General features: G+C 55.3%; 1 protein-coding gene across 1 annotated transcript; it reads right to left on the reverse strand.

Annotated features, from left to right (window-relative positions):
- Window positions 1–808: 808 nt before the first annotated feature.
- On the reverse strand, window positions 809–19,811 carry COL9A2 (collagen type IX alpha 2 chain). Its single transcript, XM_054292513.1, has 32 exons — window positions 19,703–19,811; window positions 16,963–17,037; window positions 15,405–15,440; window positions 15,248–15,310; window positions 13,696–13,749; window positions 12,679–12,714; window positions 12,509–12,532; window positions 12,331–12,384; window positions 11,864–11,917; window positions 11,664–11,711; window positions 11,511–11,567; window positions 10,372–10,425; window positions 9,587–9,640; window positions 8,976–9,029; window positions 8,771–8,824; window positions 8,637–8,690; window positions 8,445–8,498; window positions 8,212–8,265; window positions 8,058–8,111; window positions 7,460–7,504; window positions 7,287–7,340; window positions 6,996–7,049; window positions 6,872–6,925; window positions 5,579–5,650; window positions 5,462–5,497; window positions 4,899–4,943; window positions 4,734–4,766; window positions 3,765–3,911; window positions 3,304–3,358; window positions 2,422–2,610; window positions 2,220–2,297; window positions 809–1,557 (listed from the first exon to the last, which is right to left on the reverse strand). The coding sequence occupies exons 1-32, from the start codon at window positions 19,775–19,777 to the stop codon at window positions 1,352–1,354; spliced, it is 2,076 nt and encodes a 691-aa protein (XP_054148488.1). The 5' UTR covers window positions 19,778–19,811; the 3' UTR covers window positions 809–1,351.
- Window positions 19,812–20,952: the final 1,141 nt, after the last annotated feature.

A 20,952-nucleotide genomic window follows, 5' to 3' on the forward strand; every position in this document is an offset into this window, starting at 1 on the left:
TACTACCTCAGAAGCCATCCTGTTAATTTTATGTCAACTTCTACCCTCAAAATTTTGCACCGCACCACGGCCTTGCTTAAATCCAAAGAAATCCACAAATCATTCCACTTATTAAGAATCCAGCTTGGTTTTATTGTCCATTTTTCCAAAAGTTAGTGTTATCCTCATCACAATTATAAAATATCCCTATTTTACAAAGATTTACAGCTCTGGGAGTGACCAAGTTGGAGCTGGGAATTCTCTTAAATAATCAAACCATGATTTTGGTTTTGGGGGTGGGGCTTGAAAAATTCCAATTTAAAAAAGAAAAGAGAAGGCTAAAAAGGGAATTTTTATCAGCTCCTTCAAACATCACAGGGAATTATAAAATTTATTCCTTTTTTTTTTTTGGCGGTGGGGGGAAAGGCTGCAGGGAGCAGATTTGAAACCCCATGGATGGAAACAGGATTAGAGGCCCTGATTCTGGTTCACATAAAGATCTCTTTACAGATTCTGGCAGCACAGAGGAACCCTAAAGTATATTTAAGTAAAATGTATGCTGCCAAAACTCTGTAAAAAAAAAAAAAAAAAAAAAAAAAACAGGTCCCAAAATTAACATTTTAGGGCTGTGTTTTCCCTGCGTCCACCCTCACCACAGGAACCAGGAAAGTGCGGCCGCTTCTCCTGGGAAAGCGCGGAAGCTTCTCTCCATGAACTAAAATTTATGCCCACTCTAAGATTTTTTTATGCTGCCAGACCTCTGTAAAAGAAAATTAGGTCCCAAATTTGGGGTTATTCCCAAAATTAACATTTTAGGGCTGTGTTTTCCCTCTGTCCACCCTCACGCCAGAACCGGGAATGCGAGGCCACTTCTTGCAGTGTTCTGGTCACTTTTGGAAGGGATTTTCATGAGGGAATTACTCAGAATGAGGGGCAGCACAGAGGAACCCTAAAGTATAGTTAAATAGAATTTATGCTGCCAGAACTGAGTAAAAAAAAATCAAGTCCCAAAATTAACAGTTTAAGACTGTGTTTTCCCTGCTGTCCACCCTCACACCAGAACCGGGAAAGTGCGGCAGCTTCTCCTTGTGGGATTGCAGTGTTGTGGTCACTTTGGGAAGGGATTTTCCTTAGGAAATTGCTCAGAACGGAGCAACCCTAAAGCGTATTTAAATAAAATTTATACCCACTCTAAGATTTTTTTATGCTGCCAGAACTGTGTAAAAGAAAATCAGGTCCCAAAATTAACAATTTAAGGCTGCGTTTTCCCCCGCCTCCACCCTCACACCAGAAGCGGGAAAGCGCGGAAACTTCTCCCTGTGGGATTGCAGTGTTGTGGTCACTTTGGGAAGGGATTTTCACGGGGAATCGCTCAGAACGAGGGGCCCTTGACGCTGCCCGGCTCCGTGAGGCGGGCGGCCGCGTAGGCCGAGGCTGCCAGGCAGGCGGCGGGCTCGCAGAAGCCGGGCAGGCCCGCGGGCCCCGGCAGCCCCGGCCGGCCCGCCTCGCCCGGGGAGCCCGGCAGGCCCCGCTCGCCCGCCTTGCCGTCCACAGCGTGGCCGGGGATGCCCGGGAGACCTGGAAAGGCAACGGGGTGGGATGGGTGGGGTGCTGAGAATCAAGCTGAGAGATGGGTTTTATCTGAGAAATAGGGGTTTTCCCCTCAGAAATAGGAGTTTTTCCCTCAGAAATAATAGGGATTTTCCTCTGAGAAATAATAGGGATTTTTTTTCCCTCAGAATCATGGATTTCCCCTCAGAAATAATAGGGATTTTTTTTTCCTGAGAAATAATAGGGATTTTTCCCTCAGAAATAGGGTTTTTCCCTCAGATATAGGGATTTTCCCCTGAAAAATAGAGATTTTTCTCCTCAGAAATAATAGAGATTTTTCTCAGACATAGGGATGAATTGAGGTTTTGTGGGATGAGCTTGTGCAGGTTTTATGGGATGAACTTGGGCCCATTTTGTGGGAGGATCCCAGGCAGGTTTTATGGAATAAACTTGAGCAGATTTACAGGATGAGCCTAGGCAGTTTTTGTGGGATGAACCTGTGTAAATTTTGTGGGATAAACCTGAGAAGGTTTTGTGGGATGAACCTGGGCAATTTTTGTGGAATAAACCTGAGCAGATTTACAGGATGAGCCTGGGCTGGTTTTGTGGGATGGATCAGAAGGTCCCCGGCCACCGCTGGGCTCATCACCCCAAGGTGACAAAGGCCACCTGGGGACACCTGGTCTCACCTGGGATCCCTGGAGGACCTGGCATTCCCGGGTGGCCACGGCCAACCTCTCCCCGCTCGCCCTTCTCTCCTCTCTTCCCTGTGGGTACAAAAAGGAGGGAAGGACTCCATGGCAACCGTGGATGGGTGATCAGGGATGGGGACAAACATGGCAGTGCCACCCCAGGAGGGTTTGCACCTGGCACCATGTCACCACCACCCACCTTTGGGTCCAACATTGCCGATCTGCCCGGCAGCTCCCAGGATTCCGGGGACACCTCGGGGTCCCATGGGGCCGTGGGGTCCCTGATCACCGGGTGGCCCTGGGGGGCCGGGGGGACCGGGAGGTCCCATGGCCCCGACCCCACCCAGGGCAGCTCTCTTGGCGCTCACGGCCACCTCTGCCAGCTGCTCTGTGGGGCAGAGAGGGGCCGGGATGGGATCCACGGGGTGGGATCCATGGGGTGGGAACCATGGGATCCATGGGGTGGGATCCATGGGGTGGGATTCATGGGGTGGGATTCATGGGGTGGGATCCATGGAATCCATGGGATGGGATTCATGGGATGGGATCCACAGGATGGGAACCATGGGGTAGGATCCACAGGATCCATGGGATGGGATCCACTGGGTGGGATCCATGGAATCCATGGGATGGGATTCATGGGATGGGATCCACAGGATGGGAACCATGGGGTAGGATCCACAGGATCCATGGGATGGGATCCACTGGGTGGGATCCATGGAGTGGGAACCATGGGATGGGATCCATAGGAAGAGATCCATGGGATGGGATCCATGGGGTGGTGTCCATGGGATGGGATCCATAGGAAGAGATCCATGGGACAGGACCCATGGGATTCATGGGATCCATGGGATGGGATCCATAGGGTGAGATCCATGGGGAGGGGATTCCACAGGATCCATGGGGTGGGATCCATGGGATGGGATCCATAGGAAGAGATCCATGGGATGGGAACAATGGGATCCATAGGGTGGGATCTATAGGAAGAGATCCACATGGGATCCACTGGATCCATGAGGTGGGATCCATGGGAAGAGATCCATGGGATCCGTGGGATGTGGTGGCCCCGCTCCGCCCTCACCTTGCAGCATCTTCAGCACCACGTCCACGATGTGCTGGTCCCCAGCGTCCCGGCCCTGCCAGGAAGGGAATTTCACTCCTTTTGTCCCCTCCCAGAGCCCTTCCCAGCCCAAATTCCAATCTCCATCCCCTCCCTGCATCCCAGGTCACCTTCCCACCCTGCTCTTCCCTGTTCTGTCCCAGGGCAAGTGCTCAGCTTGCTCTGTGCTCATGGCATTAGAGTCCAAAATGAGGATTTTAGGGAAAAATCCCAACCCTTTAAATCCCTGCTGCTGGCTGGTTTATACAGGGACAGTTTTTGGATGCCATACATAGTGGGAAAGACAGAATTCCTCCCCAGGAAAGCAGGATCCCAGCTCCTGAGTGGAACAGCAGCGTGTTCCCAGAGGAGCTGGGTGGGAAGCAGAGGCAATTCCTGCGGAGCAGGGAGGATGAGGAGGTTTGTAGGATCGGGGTACTCACGGCTGTGCCCCTCGGGCCCGGCATTCCCGGCACTCCGCGCTCCCCCACCAGCCCCCGCGGGCCGGGCGGGCCGGGATAGCCCCGAATTCCCGGCGCTCCTGCATCCCCCGAGGGGCCGGGAAAGCCGAGCTCTCCCTGGATGCCTTGCTGAGGAGGGATGGAGAGAGAGGGGCATGAGGGGTTCAGGCTGTGCTGAGCATGGGGGCTGCACCCCGAGAGCCCAAAATATCCCAAAAAACATGGGCAGGGCTGGGTCCCAAACCAGGCTGGGGGTGAACCCAGGGCTGGGTCCCAAAAATTGGGGCTGGATCCCAAAAATTGGGTCTGGGGCTGAACCCAGGGCTGAATCTCAAAAACTGGGGCTGGATCCCAAATGGGGCTGGAACTGAATCCAGGGCTGGATCCCAAAAACAGGCTGGATCCCAAAAATTGGGGCTGGATCCCAAATGGGGCTGGAGCTGAATCCAGGGTTGGATCCCAAAAATTTGGGCTAGGGCTGAACCTAGGGCTGGATCTCAAAAATTGGGGCTGGGGCTGAATCCAGCATTGGATCCCAAAAAGTGGGGCTGGATCCCAAAAATTGGGGCTGGATTCCATATGGGGCTGGGGCTGAATCAAGGCCTGGATCCCAGAAACTGGGGCTGGGGCTGAATCCAGGGTTGGATCCCAAAAATTTGGGGCTGAAGTTGAATCTAGGGCTGGATCCCAAAATGGAGCTGAGGCTGAATCCAGCACTGGATCCCAAAACAGGGCTGAGCCTGAACCTGGTGCTGAGCCCAGAACCGAGCCTGAATCCAGGGTTTAACCCCAAGGAGGAGCTGAGCCTGAATCCAGGGCTGATCATGGTCACTGGCCCCCATCTCCAGGGAAAATATTCCCCCAGCACCTCAGCAGGGAAGATCCAGCTGAGGATCCCACAAATCCACCCAAGTTTTGGGGTCCCCTCGGTCCCAAATCCCCATCACTCACCTGTCCCTTGGGTCCTGGCTCTCCTGACTCCCCCTGGGGACAGAGGACACAGAAAAGGCGATGAGGAGACAGCAGGGATTTAGGGTTGGGATTTAATGCCAGGCAGGATCCCCCAGCATGGCAAGGGATCCCCCAGCATTCCAAGAATCTTCTGGAAGCACTCACCTTCTCTCCCTTGAGCCCTGCCAGGCCGTGGACACCTGGATCTCCCTAAAGGAAAGGCAAGGAGAGAAGGGAACATTCCCAAAGAAAACATTCCCAAAGGGGAAATTCATGGAGAAAGTGCTTGGAGCCAGTGTTAAACCCAGTTCTGTTAAACCCAGCTCTGTTAAACCCAGCTCTGTTAATCCCAGCTCTGTTCAAACCAGCTCTGTTAATCCCAGTTCTGTCAATCCCAGCTCTGTTAAACCCAGCTCTGTTAACCCAGCTCTGTCAATCCCAGCTCTGTTAATCCCAGCTCTGTTAATCCCAGCTCTGTCAATCCCAGCTCTGTTAATCCCAGCTCTGTTAATCCCAGCTCTGTTAATCCCAGCTCTGTCAATCCCAGTTCTGTCAATCCCAGCTCTGTTAATCCCAGCTCTGTTAATCCCAGCTCTGTCAATCCCAGCTCTGTTAATCCCAGCTCTGTCAATCCCAGCTCTGTCAATCCCAGCTCTGTCAATCCCAGCTCTGTCAATCCCAGCTCTGCTAAACCCAGCTCTGTTAATCCCAGCCTGGGATGAACTCACAGTGCTGCCTTTGGGGCCGGTTTTCCCTGGAGAGCCCTGGGAAAAGGAAAAAGTGGGATCAGCCCAGCTCAGAGCAGTGTCCCCTCAAAGCCACCCTGCTGTCCCCAGAGCTGTCACCTTGTCTCCTTTGACTCCAGGCAAGCCTTGTGGTCCTGGGATGCCAGGTGGGCCCTGCTCACCCTTTGGGCCCTGGAAATCCAAGGAATATGGGAAAATGATTGAGAGGAGAAAATTGAAAGCTTACCTATCAGGGAATCATCCCCAAGGCATTGAGGTGCAGCTCCCCATCCCCCAGCTGATCCCAGCCTCCCAACCTTCCCTAAATCCCAGCTCTGAGGGGACACAGGGCACAAAACCATGGAGAATCCATGCCCAGAGCAGTGATTTTTCCATGGATGGATTCCTGTCCACAGGAAAAGCACCAAAAATCAGATTTTTGGCTGTTGTTCCAGTGCAGGAAAGCTCTGGAGAGGGGTGGGCTCTCCTGGGATGGGAGGAAATTCCTGTCCCAGCTGGGGTGCCATTAATCCCTGAGCTATTCCCTAATCCCCCAGCAGCAGGGCAGGCATGGGACTGACCCCAGATCAAAGGGGGAGGTCTGGCTGTGTCCCACTGATCCCAAAGCCAGGCTTGGAATCCCACATCCCAGGCTGAGTGTCCCCGTGTGCCAACCTGGATTTGGGGACAACTCAGAGCATTCCCTCGTGTCCCAGAGTGGATTTGAGGACAATTCAGAGCATTCCCTCTGTCCCAGAGTGGCTTTGGGGACAACTGAGAGCCTATCCCATGTCCCAGCCCCTCTCTGGGGACATCTCAGAGCATCCCTCGTGTCCAAGAGTGGCTTTGGGGACAATTTAGAGCATTCCCTGTGTCCCAGCTCAGCTTTGGGGACAATTCAGAGCATTCCCCATGTCCCAGAGTGGCTTTGGGGACAACTGAGAGCCTGTCCCATGTCCCAGCCCCTCTCTGGGGACATCTCAGAGCATTCCCTGTGTCCCAGAGTGGCTTTGGGAAAAATTCAGAGCATCTCCCATGTCCCAGATTGGCTTTGGGGACAATTCACTGGATTTGGGGACAACTCAGAGCATCCCTCGTGTCCCAGAGTGGCTTTGGGGACAACTCAGAGCCTGTCCCACAACTCCAGCTCCTCCACAGGGACATCTCAGAGCATCTCCCATGTCCCAGCCTTGCTTTGGGGACAATTCACCGGCTTTTGGGACAATTCAGAGCATCCCCCATGTCCCAGCCCAACTTTGGGGACAACTCACTGGCTTTGGGGACAACTCAGAGCGTCTCCCGTGTCTCAGCCCAGCTTTGGGGACAATTTACCGGCTTTGAGGACAGCTCAGAGCATTCCCTGTGTCCCAGCCCAGCTTTGGGGACAACTCACCGGCTTTGGGGACAACTCACCGCTCTGCCCTGCTCTCCCGGAGGTCCCACGAGGCCACGCTCGCCCCTGTCACCCTGCGGGAAGGAGCGGAGTCAGGGCCACCCCTCCTGGCACTGCCACACCCCCGCGGTGTCCCCAACTCACCTTCGGCCCGGGGACACCCTGCGGGCCCTGCTCACCCCGAGGTCCGGGCTCGCCCTAAAAACGGGAGAGAAAATCCCACAGAAATGGGATTGACGGGCGTGGTGTGCTCCTTGTCCTTCCCCCAGGCAGGGGTGGCCCTGTCCTCGTCACCAGGGTGGTGACAGGAGCAGGGTGGCAATGAAGTGCCCGATTCCGCTTTGAGCTCGCAGGAAACGAGGAAAAAAGGGAAAAAGAGAGAGCTCAGCCCCGAGGCTGTCCCCGGGAGGGACACGGCGACATCTCGGTACTTACAAGCTGCCCTGGGGCACCGGTGGCACCGGGGTGGCCCCGAGGACCCGATTCACCCTGTGAAGGGAGAGCGACGGGGGTCAGAGGGGACAGGGGGGGACAGTGGGAACAGCAGGGACAGCGGGGACAGGGAGGGGACAAGAGCCGCGGGGTGGATGCTCAGAGGTGTCACCTACCTTGTCACCTGGGCCACCTTTGCTTCCTGGCTGGCCTGGCAATCCCTAAGGGAACAAATCTGGGATCAACCCCTGGGCACAGCTCAGTGTCCCCTCGGGCTGTCACCCCTGGGCACAGCTCAGTGTCCCCTCAGGGTGTCACCCCTAGGCACAGCTCATTGTCCCCTCAGGGAGTCACCCCTGGCACAGCTCAGTGTCCCCTCAGGGTGTCACCCCTGGGCACAGCTCAGTGTCCCCTCAGGGAGTCACCCCTGGGCACAGCTCAGTGTCCCCTCAGGGTGTCACCCCTGGGCACAGCTCAGTGTCCCCTCAGGGAGTCACCCCTGGCACAGCTCAGTGTCCCCTCAGGGTGTCACCCCTGGGCACAGCTCAGTGTCCCCTCAGGGTGTCACCCCTGGCACAGCTCAGTGTCCCCTCAGGGTGTCACCCCTGGGCACAGCTCAGTGTCCCCTCAGGGTGTCACCCCTGGGCACAGCTCAGTGTCCCCGCAGGGTGTCACCCCTGGCACAGCTCAGTGTCCCCATGGCGTGCTGGCCCTGGCACCCCTGGCAGAGGGCTGTCACCCCTCAGGGCACAGCCTGGCGGGTCCCTCACTCACAGCTTGTCCCCGGTGTCCCGGCGTTCCCGGCCGTCCGGCCTGTCCTGTGCCACCCTGCGAGGGACAGAGGGGGTGTCACCGGGATTGGGGTGCCCACAAGGGACAATGTTCCCTTTGCCATTCCTGTCATTCCCAGTGGGTGGCATTCCCTCACCTTCACTCCTGGGATCCCTGGGGTGCCATCCTTGCCATCGATGCCAGGGAGGCCCTGAAAAGGGACAAGAGCCACACGTGGGACACCTCAAAGGGACTCAAAGGCTCACGGTGGGGACAAAAAAAACGTGAGGAGGGAAAGGAACATTCCAGGTGTGTGTGCTGGAGGGGACAAGGACACACGATGGCACAGCCAGGGACGGGCAGGGCACAGGTGCCACCAGCTGTACTCACATTCTCCCCCTTGGGGCCGATGTCACCCTGGGGTCCCCTGATGCCACGGCCACCCTAGAGCAGGAGGGGACAAGTGTCAGTGTCCTGCTGGTGCAGGGGACAGAGCTGGGAGCTGGAGATGCCCTCGAGGGCACCGAAGGAACAGTGCCAAGCTGGGGAAAAGGGGACACTGCCACTGGGGGTGTCACCTACCAGCTCTCCCTTGTCACCAGGGCTCCCAGGCGGTCCCTTGGGGCCTTCCCTGCCCTGGAGGAGAGAGGAACACAAGGATTGAGCACGGCAAAGTGGGACCCCAGAGCAGGCAGGGCCGAGGAGGGGACACCCACCGGCCTCCCAGCGGCTCCAATGCTCCCAACCATGCCCTTGTATCCAGCAGGACCCTGGAAAGAGAGCAAGGAAAGGTCAATTCCCATCCCAACCCATCCCTGCACCCCTGAGATGGCCCAGCATGGAGGGATGATGATGATGATGATGATGATGCTGGGAATGATCTCAGTGGCATCTGAGCCAGGGGATGCCACTCGCACTCACCGTCTCCCCTTTGGGTCCTGCCATGCCAGGGTACCCCCTGAGGCCCTGAGGTCCCTGCAGGGAAGGAAACAAAGCAAATTCAGCCGGGAAAAAAAACCAACCCAGGGGGAAGCAGCAATTACAGCAAAACTCAACACCGGGAATCCAAACACGAGGAATTCCAGTCCCTCCTAATTCCAGAGCCCCCAGCAGGTGCTTTTCCAGCTGTCAATTCCATAACTCCAAACTGCAGCCGCTTCTCCGGGCCACAGCTCTTGGCTTCAAAGCAGTTTTGCCCTTTCCTGGCCTGCAGGGCTCAGCCCAGTAATTGTTTTTCATCTTCAAAGTGCTCTGAGAATTCCTGTGGCTTTAATTCCCCCCGGGGCAAGGGGGACTCAGAGGACAGCAGGGATTTATCCCAAATTATCCCTGGGAACAGCCCAGGTGCCCATGGAGCTCTGCAGAAGGAGAGCTGGTGGCATCCATGGCTGGGACAGGGATGGGATGGAGGCTTTGCTTCAGCAGGGACAGGCTGGTGTCACCTCCCTGGTGTCTGGGGACAAGGACAAAGAGGCCACCCCCAGTTCCTGCAGCACTTGGGGGACAGAGGAAAAGAGGAATGAAGGATTTACCGGAGGGCCTGGGACTCCTTGTTCTCCAGAGGCACCAACGTCCCCCTTGGGGCCCTGGGAGTGGAGAGAAAAGGGAATGTTGGAGGGAGAGGGGACACAAAGCACCTTGGGGACACCACAGCACCCACCTGGCACCCGGCAGGGGATGGGGACAGGTGGCCCTGCCCAGGAACCACCCTGGGAAGGCCACCCTGGTCTCCCATTCCCACGTTTTCCATTCTCCTCTTTCCTCCCTTCTTCATTTCCCTTCCCAAACCCTTTCCCTGGGACCAGTCCCACAGGGACCACCACACTTGGATCCTGCTGGGATCTGCTGAGATCCTCCCAGGATCCTGCTGGGATCCTGCTGTGATCTGGTGTGGATCCTGCAGGGATCTGGCTGGGATCTGGTGGGGATTCTGCTGGGGTCCTGCTGAGATCTGGTGGGGATCCGGTTGTGATCAGGGTAGGATTTGGCTGAGATCCTGCTGAAATCCTGCTGGGATCCTCCTGGGATCCTGCTGGGATTTGGCTGTGATCCTGCTGAAATCCTACTGAGATCCTGCTGAGATCCATCTGGGATCTGCTGAGACCCTGCTGAAATCCTGCTGGGATCCTGCTGGGATCCTGCTGGGATCTGGCTGGGATTTGGCTGAAATCCTGTTGAAATCCATCTGGGATCTGCTGAGACCCTGCTGAAATCCTGCTGGGATCCTGCTGAGATCCTGCTGGAATCTGGCTGAGATTTGGCTGAAATCCTTTTGAGATCCAGCTGGGATCCTGCTGGGATCTGCTGGAGCACTCACCGGCTCTCCCTGCTTTCCAGGCTCTCCGAGGGCGCCAGGGCGGCCTCTGTGTCCCTGAGTGGGAAGAGAGGAAATCTGTGAGGAAAATCCCTGGCACAGCTGCAGGGTGGTGGCACCATCCTGGTGGCCACGTCCCACAGAGCCCCCACTGTCACTACATCCCACCCTGGGGTGCCCGCTGGGGACGTGGTGGGGCTCAGAATCCCACTGGGGACATTGGGGGACTCAAAATCCCAATGGGGCATTGAGGGGCTCAGAATCCCAGTGGTGACATTGGGGGGCTCAGAATCCCATCAGTGACATTGGGGGATTCAAAATCCCACTGGTGACATTGAGGGGCTCAGAATCCCAATAGGGACATTGTGGGACTCAGAATCCCAGTGGTGACATTGAGGGGCTTCAGAATCCCATAGGTGACATTGGGGGGGCTCAGAATCCCACTGGGGACATGGAACAGGTTTCAGAATCCCACTGGGGATATTGGGGGACTCAAAATCCCAATAGGAACATTGAGGGACTCAGAATTCCAATAGGAACATTTAGGGGGGTTTCAGAATCCCATAGGTGACATTGGGGAGCTCAGAATCCCACTGGGGACATGGAACAGGTTCAGAATCCCAATGGGGACATTGAGGGGCTCAGAATCCCAATGGGGACATGGAACAGGTTCAGAATCCCACTGGGGACATTGAGGGGCTCAAAATCCCAATAGAGACATCGAGGGGACTTCAGAATCCCACAGGTAACAATGGGGAGCTCAGAATTCTACTGGTGACACTGATGAGTGGGGACATCACACTGGGGACATTTTGTTGGGGCTCAGAATCCCACAGGTGACATGGAATGGGCTCAAAATCCCACTGGGGACATTGGGGAGGTTCAGAATCCCACAGGTGACGTGGAATGGGTTCAAAATCCCACCGGGGACATTCAGAATCCCACAGGTGACATCCTGAGCTGGGGCTGGGGCTTTGGCACAGGATGCCACCCCCAGGAAGGGGCTGGAGGACCCACAGGGACCTTCCCTCCAGGCCTCCGTGGAGATCCAGAGATCCCAGAGAAGGATCCTTCACTCCACCACATCCTGGAGGTGACAATTCCCATTTTTCCCTCCCATGGCCTCTCCAGGACTTCCTTACCTTCAGTCCCTGCAGTCCCTGGGGGCCTTTGGGACCTGGGGGGCAGCTGGTGGGACACTGGGAGGAGAGGAAGGACAAGGATGAGTTGGGAATGACCTGGAGAAGGCCAGGAAGAGGGGACACAGTGGGGGACAAGGTGATGGCAGCTCTCACCAGGAAATCAGCGCTGCCTTCCACGCCTTGGAGGTGTCCCGGGAGTCCCTGCAGGGAAGGAAACCATCAGAATTCTTCCAGGATTTTACATCAGGAGCAGGAAACAAGGAGTGGGGTGGGAGGGGAGAGCCAGAGCCCAAATTCCAGCCCCAATCCCCAGGATGAGCCTGGGGAAGCTTCTCCCTCCTGGGGATACTCACAGGTTTCCCTGGAGGGCCTGGGGGACCCCTCGGGCCATCGGGTCCAGGGTCACCCTAGGAAGGAAAGCCGGGAAAGGAGAATTTGGGATGAGGAGGGGAGGTGGAGAGCCAGGATGTCCCAGCAGGAATGGGGACATGCCCAGGATGATGGCACCCAGGGAACCTCCATTCCCACGTTTTAGGATCATCCCTGGTCATCCCAGGAGCCCTGAAGGGCACAGGAATGGGGACATCCCATGGTGATGGCACCCAGGGAACCTCCATTCCCATGTTTCAGGATCATCCCTGGAGCCCTGGAGGGCACAGGAATGGGCACAGCCCAGGGTGATGGCACCAAGGGAATGTCCATTCCCACGTTTCAGGATCATCCCAGGAGCCCTGGAGGACACAGAAGCAGCTCCTGGTGGAAGGAGGGGAGGTTCCAAGGTGGGGAGGTTCTTCTTCCCTGTCCCCTCCTGGCTCCTCACCTTGGGTCCCAGCACTCCGATCTCCCCAGGAAGTCCAACCTGGCCTGGAAGCCCCTTAGGGAGAAGGGAGAGAAATTCATGGAATGAGAGGGGTCCCATCCTGATTCCTGCCCTCTGAGCTTTGAGCTCCTCCTGCCCAATTCCAAGGCCACCCATCCCAGCCCCATGTGGCACTTACAGGAGGTCCTGGCAGTGAAGGACCCTGCGACAAAAAAACCAAAATTACAATTGGTTCAAATTCCCCAAATCCTCCAGAATTCCTGCCCCAAGGAGAGCAATTCCCACCCCACCACCAAGGATGGGACTTGGGGGGTGCCCACCCCACCCATGGGAGCAGCAGATACTCACAGGGAGCCCTGGTGGCCCTGGGAGTCCGGGCTGGCCCTGCCAGGACACAAGAGGAGAGTCAGGAGCTGGAAAAGGAGGATCTGCTCTGGCAGCTGCTCCAATTCCCCCTCCCTGGGTGCAGCCTCAGAAATTCCATCAGGGAGCTCCTGCACCCATGGATCCCTTCCAGAGTGGTGGGGATGGGCCCAGGATGGGGCTGGGGGGGAAGGTGGGATCCTTGGAAAGGTGGGAAATTGGGAAGGTGGAAATTTGGGAAGGTAGGAAATTGGGAAGGTTGGAAGTTTGGAAGGTGGAAATTTGGGAAGGTGGAATCCTTGAAAAATGGGAATTCGGGAAGGGGGAAATTGGGAAGGTTGGAAGTTTGGAAGGTGGAAATTTGGGAAGGTTGGAAATTTGGGAAGGTGGAATCCTTGAAAAAATGGAAATTTGGGAAGGTGGGAGCCTGGGAATGAGGGAGCTTGGGAGGGTGGGAATTTGAAAAGGTGTGAAATTGGTAAGATGGAAATTTGGGAAGGTGGAAATTTGGGAATGTTAGAAATTTGGGAAGGTGGGATCTTTGAAAAGTTGGAAATTTGGGAAGGTGGGAGCCTGGGAATGAGGGAGCTTGGGAAGGTGGGAATTTGGGAAGGTTGGAAATTTGGAAGGTGTGATCCTTGGAAAGGTGGAAAATTGGGAAGATGGGAATTTGAGAAAGTGGGATCCTGGCAAGGTGGGAGCTTGGGAATTTGGGAAGGTGGGAATTTGGAAACGTTGGAATTTGGGAAGGTGGGAGCCTGGGAAGGTGAGAGGCTGGGAATGAGAGAGCATGGGAAGGTAGAAATTCTGGAAGGTGGAGATTTTGAAAGGTGGGAATTTGGAAAGGTGGAAAATTGGGAAAGTGGAAATTTGGGAAGGTTGGAAGTTGGGAAGGTGGGATCCTTGGAGAGGTGGGAATTTGGGAAGGTGGGAATTTGGAAACGTTGGAATTTGGGAATGAGGGATCCTGGGATGAGGAGCCCGGGGCTGCCCCTCACTCACTTTGGTTCCCGGCCTGCCAGCGGGTCCTGGCTCCCCTTTGGCTCCCGTCAGGCCCTGCAAGGGAAGAGACCCCGCGAGTTATTCCCACTCCTCCTCCCCTCCAGCCAGGGATTCTTGCTGGGTTGGATCCATCAGGAATTTCACGGCGCAGGGACCCCCACACACCCCCTGGGCACACCCAGCCCCGGCAGGGACACGCGGGCAGCTCCACCCAGCCCTGATCCCGGTTTTACCCCTGGGATGGGGCAGGAACCCACCCAAACCCCCCCAGGCACCCATCACACCCCCAGGGGACCTGGGGACAGCCAGGGTGGGGTGGCAGCTCCGTCCCCTTCCTCCCACCACCTCTGCCAGGCTGTGCCAAGGAGGGGACAGCGGCAAAGTGCCACCTCATGGGTGCCCAGGAAGGGGGGACAGTGGGGGACACTTAAGATTTATCCTGGAGGAAACAAGAGGAGCTCCGCTGGGATTCCAAAGGTGGGAAGGGGTGGAAAAGCAACTCCCAAGCTCTTTTGGGGTTCCCAGTGTGGGGAGGAGTGGCAGAAGCTCTTTTGGGATCCCCAGTGTGGGACAGGGTGGAAGAAGCAATTCCCAAGATCTTTTGGGATTCCCAAGGTGGGCAGGAGTGGCAGAAGCTCTTTTGGGATTCCCAGTTTAGGAGGGAGCAGAAGAAGCTCTTTTGGGATTCCTAAGGTGGGCAGGAATGCCAGAAGCTCCTTTGGGATTTCCAAGGTGGGAAGGAGGGGCAGAAACTCTTTTGGGATTCCCAATGTGGGAAGGAGTGACAGAAACTCCTTTGGGATTTCCAAGGTGGGAAGGAGTGCCAGAAGCTCTTTTGGGATCCCCAAGGTGAGAGGGGATGGCAGAAACAATTCCCAAGTTTTTTTTTTGGGATTCCCAAGGTGGGAAGGGATGGCAGAAGCTCTTTTAGGATTCCCAATGTGGAAAGGAGTGGCAGAAGCTCCTTTGGGATTCCCAATGGGAGAGGGAGTAGAAGAAGCAATTCCCAATCTCTTTTGGGATCCCCAAGGTGGGCAGGAGTGGCAGAAGCTCTTTTGGGATCCCCAAGGTGGGAGGGGGTGGAAGAAGCAATTCCCAAGCTCTTCTGGGATTCCCAAGTTCTTTTGGAATCCCAATTTGGGATGGGGTGACAGAAGCTCTTTTGGGATTCCCAGTTTGGGAGGGGATGGCAGAAGCTCCTTTGGGATCCCCAAGGTGAAAAGGGGATGGCAGAAGCAATTCCCAAGCTCTTTTGGGATTCCCAATCTCTTTTGGGGTCCCCAAGGTGGGAGGGGATGGAACAAGCAATTCCCAATCTCTTTTAGGATCCCCAAGGTGGGCAGCAGTGCCAGAAGCTCTTCCTGAGCCCTGCCGTGATCCTAAAGGTGGAAAAGGATGTCAAAAGCTCTTCCCGAGCTCATTTGGGATTCCCAAAGTGCTTCCAGCTCCTGCCCAAAGGGATTTGGGCACGTTTACATGTGGGGCAGACCCTGGGGACAGGAGCAGCTTGCTGTGACCCCACAGACAGGAGGGGACAGGGGACAGTTCTCACATCAATTCCAGGCTTTCCTGGGGGTCCATCCGGGCCAGGGGCTCCAGGGTCACCCTTGACACCCTGAAAAAATGAAAAAATGAAAATTTGGGATCAGGTGGGAAGAAAGCCCCGTGGAAGGAGCAGGATCCTGCTGAGGGGTGGGGTGGGCACTCACCGGGGAGCCGGCAGATCCTACAGGGCCTTTGTCACCCTGGGGAAAGGGGAGAGGTGGGAAAGGGATGGGGAACCCCAAAGAGCCCAACCTGGGGACCCCAATCCCTGCCCTGCTCCTGGGACAGCGGGGAGCTGCTGGATCCCACAGGCAGGGCAGGATGGGGCCGGGGTTGGGAAGGATTCGGTTTTTGGGGAGTTGTCAGTGTTTTAGTGGGGTTTGTGGGGTTTTTTTAGGGGTTTGTGAAGGTTTTTGGGGCTTTTCAAGTGTTTAGTGGGGTTTGGGAGGGTTTTTTGTGGTTTTTGAGGGTTGAGCTGGGGTTTTGTGAGGGGGACTTGGTGAAGGTTGTCCTAGGGTTTTGCCAGGGTTTTATTGGGGTTTGTGAGGGTTTTTTAGGGGTTTGTGAAGTGGGGTTTTAGTGAGGGTTGTGCTAGGTTTTGGGAGGGTATTTTGGGGTTTATGAGGGTTTTATTGGGGTTTGGGAGGGTGTTATTGGGGTTTGGGAAGGTTTTTGTGGGTTTTGTGAGGGAGAATTGGTGAAGGTTGTACTAGGGTTTTGTAAGGGTTTTATTAGAGTTTGGGAGGGATTTTTGGGGTTTTGGGAGGATTGAGGTGGGGTTTGGGAGGGTATTTTGGGGTTTGTGAGGGTTTTATTTGGGTTTGGGAGGGTTTTTGGGGGTTTTGTGAGGGGGAATTGGTGAAGGTTGTACTAGGGTTTTGTGAGGGTTTTTTGGGGGGTTTGTGAGGGTTTTATTGGGGTTTTGTGAGGGTTTGATGGGGTTTCTGAGGGGGCTTTTGTGGGGTTTCCAGTGGGATTTTGCGAGGGTTCTGCTGGGGTTTTGTGAGGGTTTGATGGGGTTTCTGAGGGGGCTTTTGTGGGGTTTCCAGTGGGATTTTGCGAGGGTTCTGCTGGGGTTTTGTGAGGGGTTTGATGCCGTTTGTGAAGTGGGATTTTGTGAGGGTTTTGCTGGGGTTTTTGTGAGGGTTGTTCTGGGGTTTTTTGAGGGTTGTTCTGGCATTTCTGAAGCGCTGTGGCTGCTCTGGGTATAAATAACACTAAAATAACACCACATCCTGGAGAAAGGGCACTTTCTGCTGCCTCACAGGGCTCCCCTCTGTTTGCGCCCCCATCCCACAACCCGTGGAGGATCCAGAGCCCCAATTCCCCCCCAAATCCCTCTACAGAACCCCACTGGGATATCCCTGTATCCCCCCAGGTGCCCCCTTCACCTCTGGGGTGTTCCCAGTCCTCCCCCATTGCACCCCAAAAACCAATCCCACCCAAAATTCCTTTTGGAGCTCAGGGGGCACCTCTGGGGTGCTCCCTGCCCCAACCACCCCTCACTACACCCCAAAAACCAACCCCACCCCCAATTCCCCAGCTCTGGATGCAGCTGGATTTGGGGTGCAGCACCAAACCGAGCTGGGGCTGCTCCGTGTGCCCTAAATCAGGAGTGGGAACAGCACAGAGAGGCACCCCCGGCCCTGTGCCACTCACAATGTCCTTTTTGTGCTCCGTGTCCCCTCCCTCCCTCCCTCCCACAGGTTCCTGCTCACTCACGTCGATGCCATCAGCTCCTGGCACTCCTGGGGGACCAGGGGGCCCTCGTGGGCCAGGCTCTCCTGGTGGCCCTCGCTGTGGGGAAAAGGGATGGGATCCGCGTCAGGAAAGACCCCGAGATGTGCTGGGAATCCAATTGCAGGGAGATGGGATGGAGACACCCCGAGGGATCAGAGCTCTGCCCCTCCTGGGCGCACGGATGGGGAAATGCAGGATTTCTCCCCCTGGCACCTCCAGCTCCTCACTCCCTGCCCAGTTTCTACCCCATTTCTCCCCTCTCCTGTTATGGTGTCCATGGGGAACAGAGTGGGGTCTCCATGGGGTGGTGGCAGCATTTTTACCCCTCCTTCCTCTGTCCCTGGTGCCCAAGATCTCCTGCCCCAAAGGAGCAGGATCTCCATGGGATGAAATTTTTACCCCATCTCTGCTCCATCTTTCCCTGATATCCAAAGATCTCCTGCCCCAAAGGAGGAGGGATCTCCATGGGATGAAACTTTTACCCCATCTCTGTTCTCTCTTTCCCTGGTATCCAAGGATCTCCTGCCCCAACAGAGCAGGATCTCCACGAGATGACATTTTTACCCCATTTCTGCTCCCTCTTTCCCTGATATCCAAAATCTCCTGTCTCCATGGAGTGGGATCTCCATGGGATGAAATTTTTACCCCATTTCTGCTCTCTTGTTCCCTGCTGTCCAAGGATCTCCTGCCCTGATGGAGCAGGATCTCCATGGGATGAAATTTTTACCCCATCTCTGCTCCCTCTTTCCCTGGTATCCAAAGATCTCCTGCCCCCATGGATTGGGATCTCCATGGGATGAAATTTTTACCGCATTTCTGCTCCCTCTTTCCCGAGGACCTCCTGCCCTGATATAGCAGGAACTCCATGGGATGAAATTTTTACCCCATCTCTGCTCCCTCTTTCCCCGCTGCTCCTGCCTGAATGGAGCAGAATCTCCAAGCATTTCTACCCCATCTCTGCCCCCCTTTCCCTGCCACTCCCAGAGCTCCTTCCCCAACAGATCAGGGCATCCATGGGGTGACAGCAGCATTTCCAAGACCCCTTTTTATCTCAGATTGGGATTTCTGGGAGCCCTGTCAGGATTCACCCCCAGGACGAGGTGGGGACCCCCAGCCCCTGTGTGTGAGCTCTCCCTGGGCCAGGCTGGCTCTGCTCCCAGGCTCCAGACAAAAGCTCCATTCAGGGAAGCTCCCAGAGGCTGCTCCTGCCTTTGAGGTTTGCACAGGACTCTGCAAAGAAACCTCTGTTATCCTAACAGGGGGAAGAGATTCCAGAGCTGAACACTGAAGCCTTGGTGTGCCTGGAAATGGGGAGTAAATGGTGGCTGGGCTGCACTCCTGCAGCTCCAATTAATTAAAAAAATTAATATAAATGTAAGGAATAAATGCAGGAATTAATATCAATATAAGGAATCAATGTAAATGCCTTTCAGGTTTGCACAGGACTCTGCAAAGAAACCTCTGTTATCCTAACAGGGGGAAGAGATTCCAGAGCTGAACACTGAAGCCTTGGTGTGCCTGGAAATGGGGAGTAAATGGTGGCTGGGCTGCACTCCTGCAGCTCAAATTAATTAAAAAAATTAATATAAATGTAAGGAATAAATGTAGGAATTAATATAAATATAAGGAATCAACGTAAATCTATAGGGGTGAGAGGTGCTGTTGGTTTTTGTACAGAAAGGAGAGCCCCAGCTCCACCTTGGATCAATCCCTGAGCCCATTCCTGGGATCTCCCCTGAATGGCACCTTTGTGCTGCCCAAGGAATGAATTCCAAAGGGTTCCTTGTTCCCAAAATTCCCACATCCCCCCTGCTCCGCTCCCCTGCCCTCACAAACCCATGGGGACCCCAGGGGGGTTTAGGAAGGAGTTGTCCCCCAATTTGCAACAGGCAGCTCAGGAACCACATGGAAAAATTCCCCAAAACCTCTAAAATCTGATTTTTTTTTTTTTTTTTGCAGCTATAAGACAAGGAACCACATGGAAAAATCCCCCAAAACCTCTAAAATCTGATAATTTTTTGCAGCTATAACACAAGGAACCACATGGAAAAATCCCCCAAAACCTCTAAAATCTGATAATTTTTTGCAGCTATAACACAAGGAACCACATGGAAAAATTCCCCAAAACCTCTAAAATCTGATTTTTTTGCAGCTATAAGACAAGGAGAGTTTTGCTAGGTGAAATCCCACTCCCTGCCCCTCTGCAGGGCTCGCCTTCCCTTTTTCCAGATCCATTTTCTCCTGCCCTTGGGTGAGCCTGGAGAGTCCATGGGACCCCCAACATCCCCATGGAGCCCTGAGACCACCCCAAGAGTGTCAGAGACCCCCCAGCCCTGCTCAGAACGGATTTGCAGCACATCCCAGGAAAGCAGGAGCAGAAAAAATAACCAGTAGGGAAGACAGAGCCCCCCACTGCTGCTCCAGGGGGGAAAATCAAACTAAAATGGTTTAGCAAAGTTAATTTAAAGTCTGCACGGAGAGATCTCCGGGGCTGTGGCTCTTTCTACCTTCACAGGAGGGCATTGCTGAGAAAAACAAGGGAAAAGCGCTGGGGGAATAAACCCAAAGGGCTCAGCACTGCGAGGGAGCGGAGATGGGGAATGTCCCCCCTGCAATCTCATCTTCATCCCCTTCTCCATCCCCTTCTCCATCCCCTTCTTCATCCTCTTCTCCATCCCATCTCCATCCCATCTCCAGCCCGGGAATGGAGCGCGGCACTTACGAGCTGGGCCAGGCAGAGGCAGGAGGCTTGGAGCAGGAGCCAGAGCTGCGACACCAGCGTGGTGGCACGGGCCATGGCAGCGGGGCTGGCACCGAGCGCGGCGGGCACCGAGCGCCGGCTCGCAGCGCTCCGGGACACCGGGAGGGCCGGGCGAGGAGGAGGAGGAGGAGGAGGAGGAGGAGGAGGAAGGAGCTCATGAATATGGAGCAGCGGGATGAGGGCAGGTCCCGCCCCTCTCAGGTGAGCCCGTGGCGATTCTGGGCTGGATGGGGACAGGATTTGGGACGGTGGTGACAGAGTTTGGCATAGTTGGGACAGGATTTGGCAGGATGGGGACAGAGTTTGGCACGATGGTGACAGGATTTGGCATGATGAGGACAGGAATTGGCACGCTGGGGACAGAGTTTGGCACGATAGGGACAGGGTTTGGCACAATAGGGACAGGAATTGGCAAAATGGGGACAGAGTTTGGCACGATGGGGACAGTTTGGCATGGTGGTAACAGAGTTTGGCATGGTGGTGACAGAATTTGGCACGATGGGGACAGAATTTGGCATGATGGGGACAGGGATTGGCAAAATGGGAACAGGAATTGGCACGATAGGAACAGGTTTTGGCACGGTGGTGACAGAGTTTGACATGATGGGGACAGGAATTGGCAAAATGGGGTCAGATTTTGGCACGATGATGACAATTTGGCATGATGGGGACAAGATTTGGCACGATGGGGACAGGGATTGGCAAAATGGGGACAGAATTTGGCAGGATGGGGACGGGATTTGGCACGGTGGTGACAGAGTTTGGCACGATGGGGACAGAGTTTGGCATGGTGGTGACAGTTTGGCACAATGGGGACAAGATTTGGCACGATGGGGATGGGATTTGGCACGATAGGGACAGAGTTTGGCAAGGTGGGGACAGCATTTGGCACTATGGAGCCAGAATTTGGCCCAATGGTGGCAGAATTTGGTACAATGGTGACAAAGTTTGGCACGATGATGACATAATTTGGCAGGATGGGGACAGACTTTGGCACAGACAAGGGGTAGGGACAGGACGGGGATGAACTCAGGAGCTGCTGCCAGGGACAGCCCGGCCAGGCTGTCCCAGGATGTCCCCGTGGTGTCCCCATCACGGCACCATCCCAGCGCCACCGGGCGTGGTGGCTGCAGGTGACATGGGGACAGCACTGGGACAGCTCCTGCCACCACAGGGGGATTCCTGCCCCAATTGTCACCCTCGGGATGTCC

The sequence above is a fragment of the Melozone crissalis genome, unplaced genomic scaffold (assembly GCF_028551555.1).
Source record: "Melozone crissalis strain CALT ecotype California unplaced genomic scaffold, PUWL_Pcris_2 ptg000111l_1, whole genome shotgun sequence".
Taxonomy (NCBI): Eukaryota; Metazoa; Chordata; class Aves; order Passeriformes; family Passerellidae; genus Melozone; species Melozone crissalis.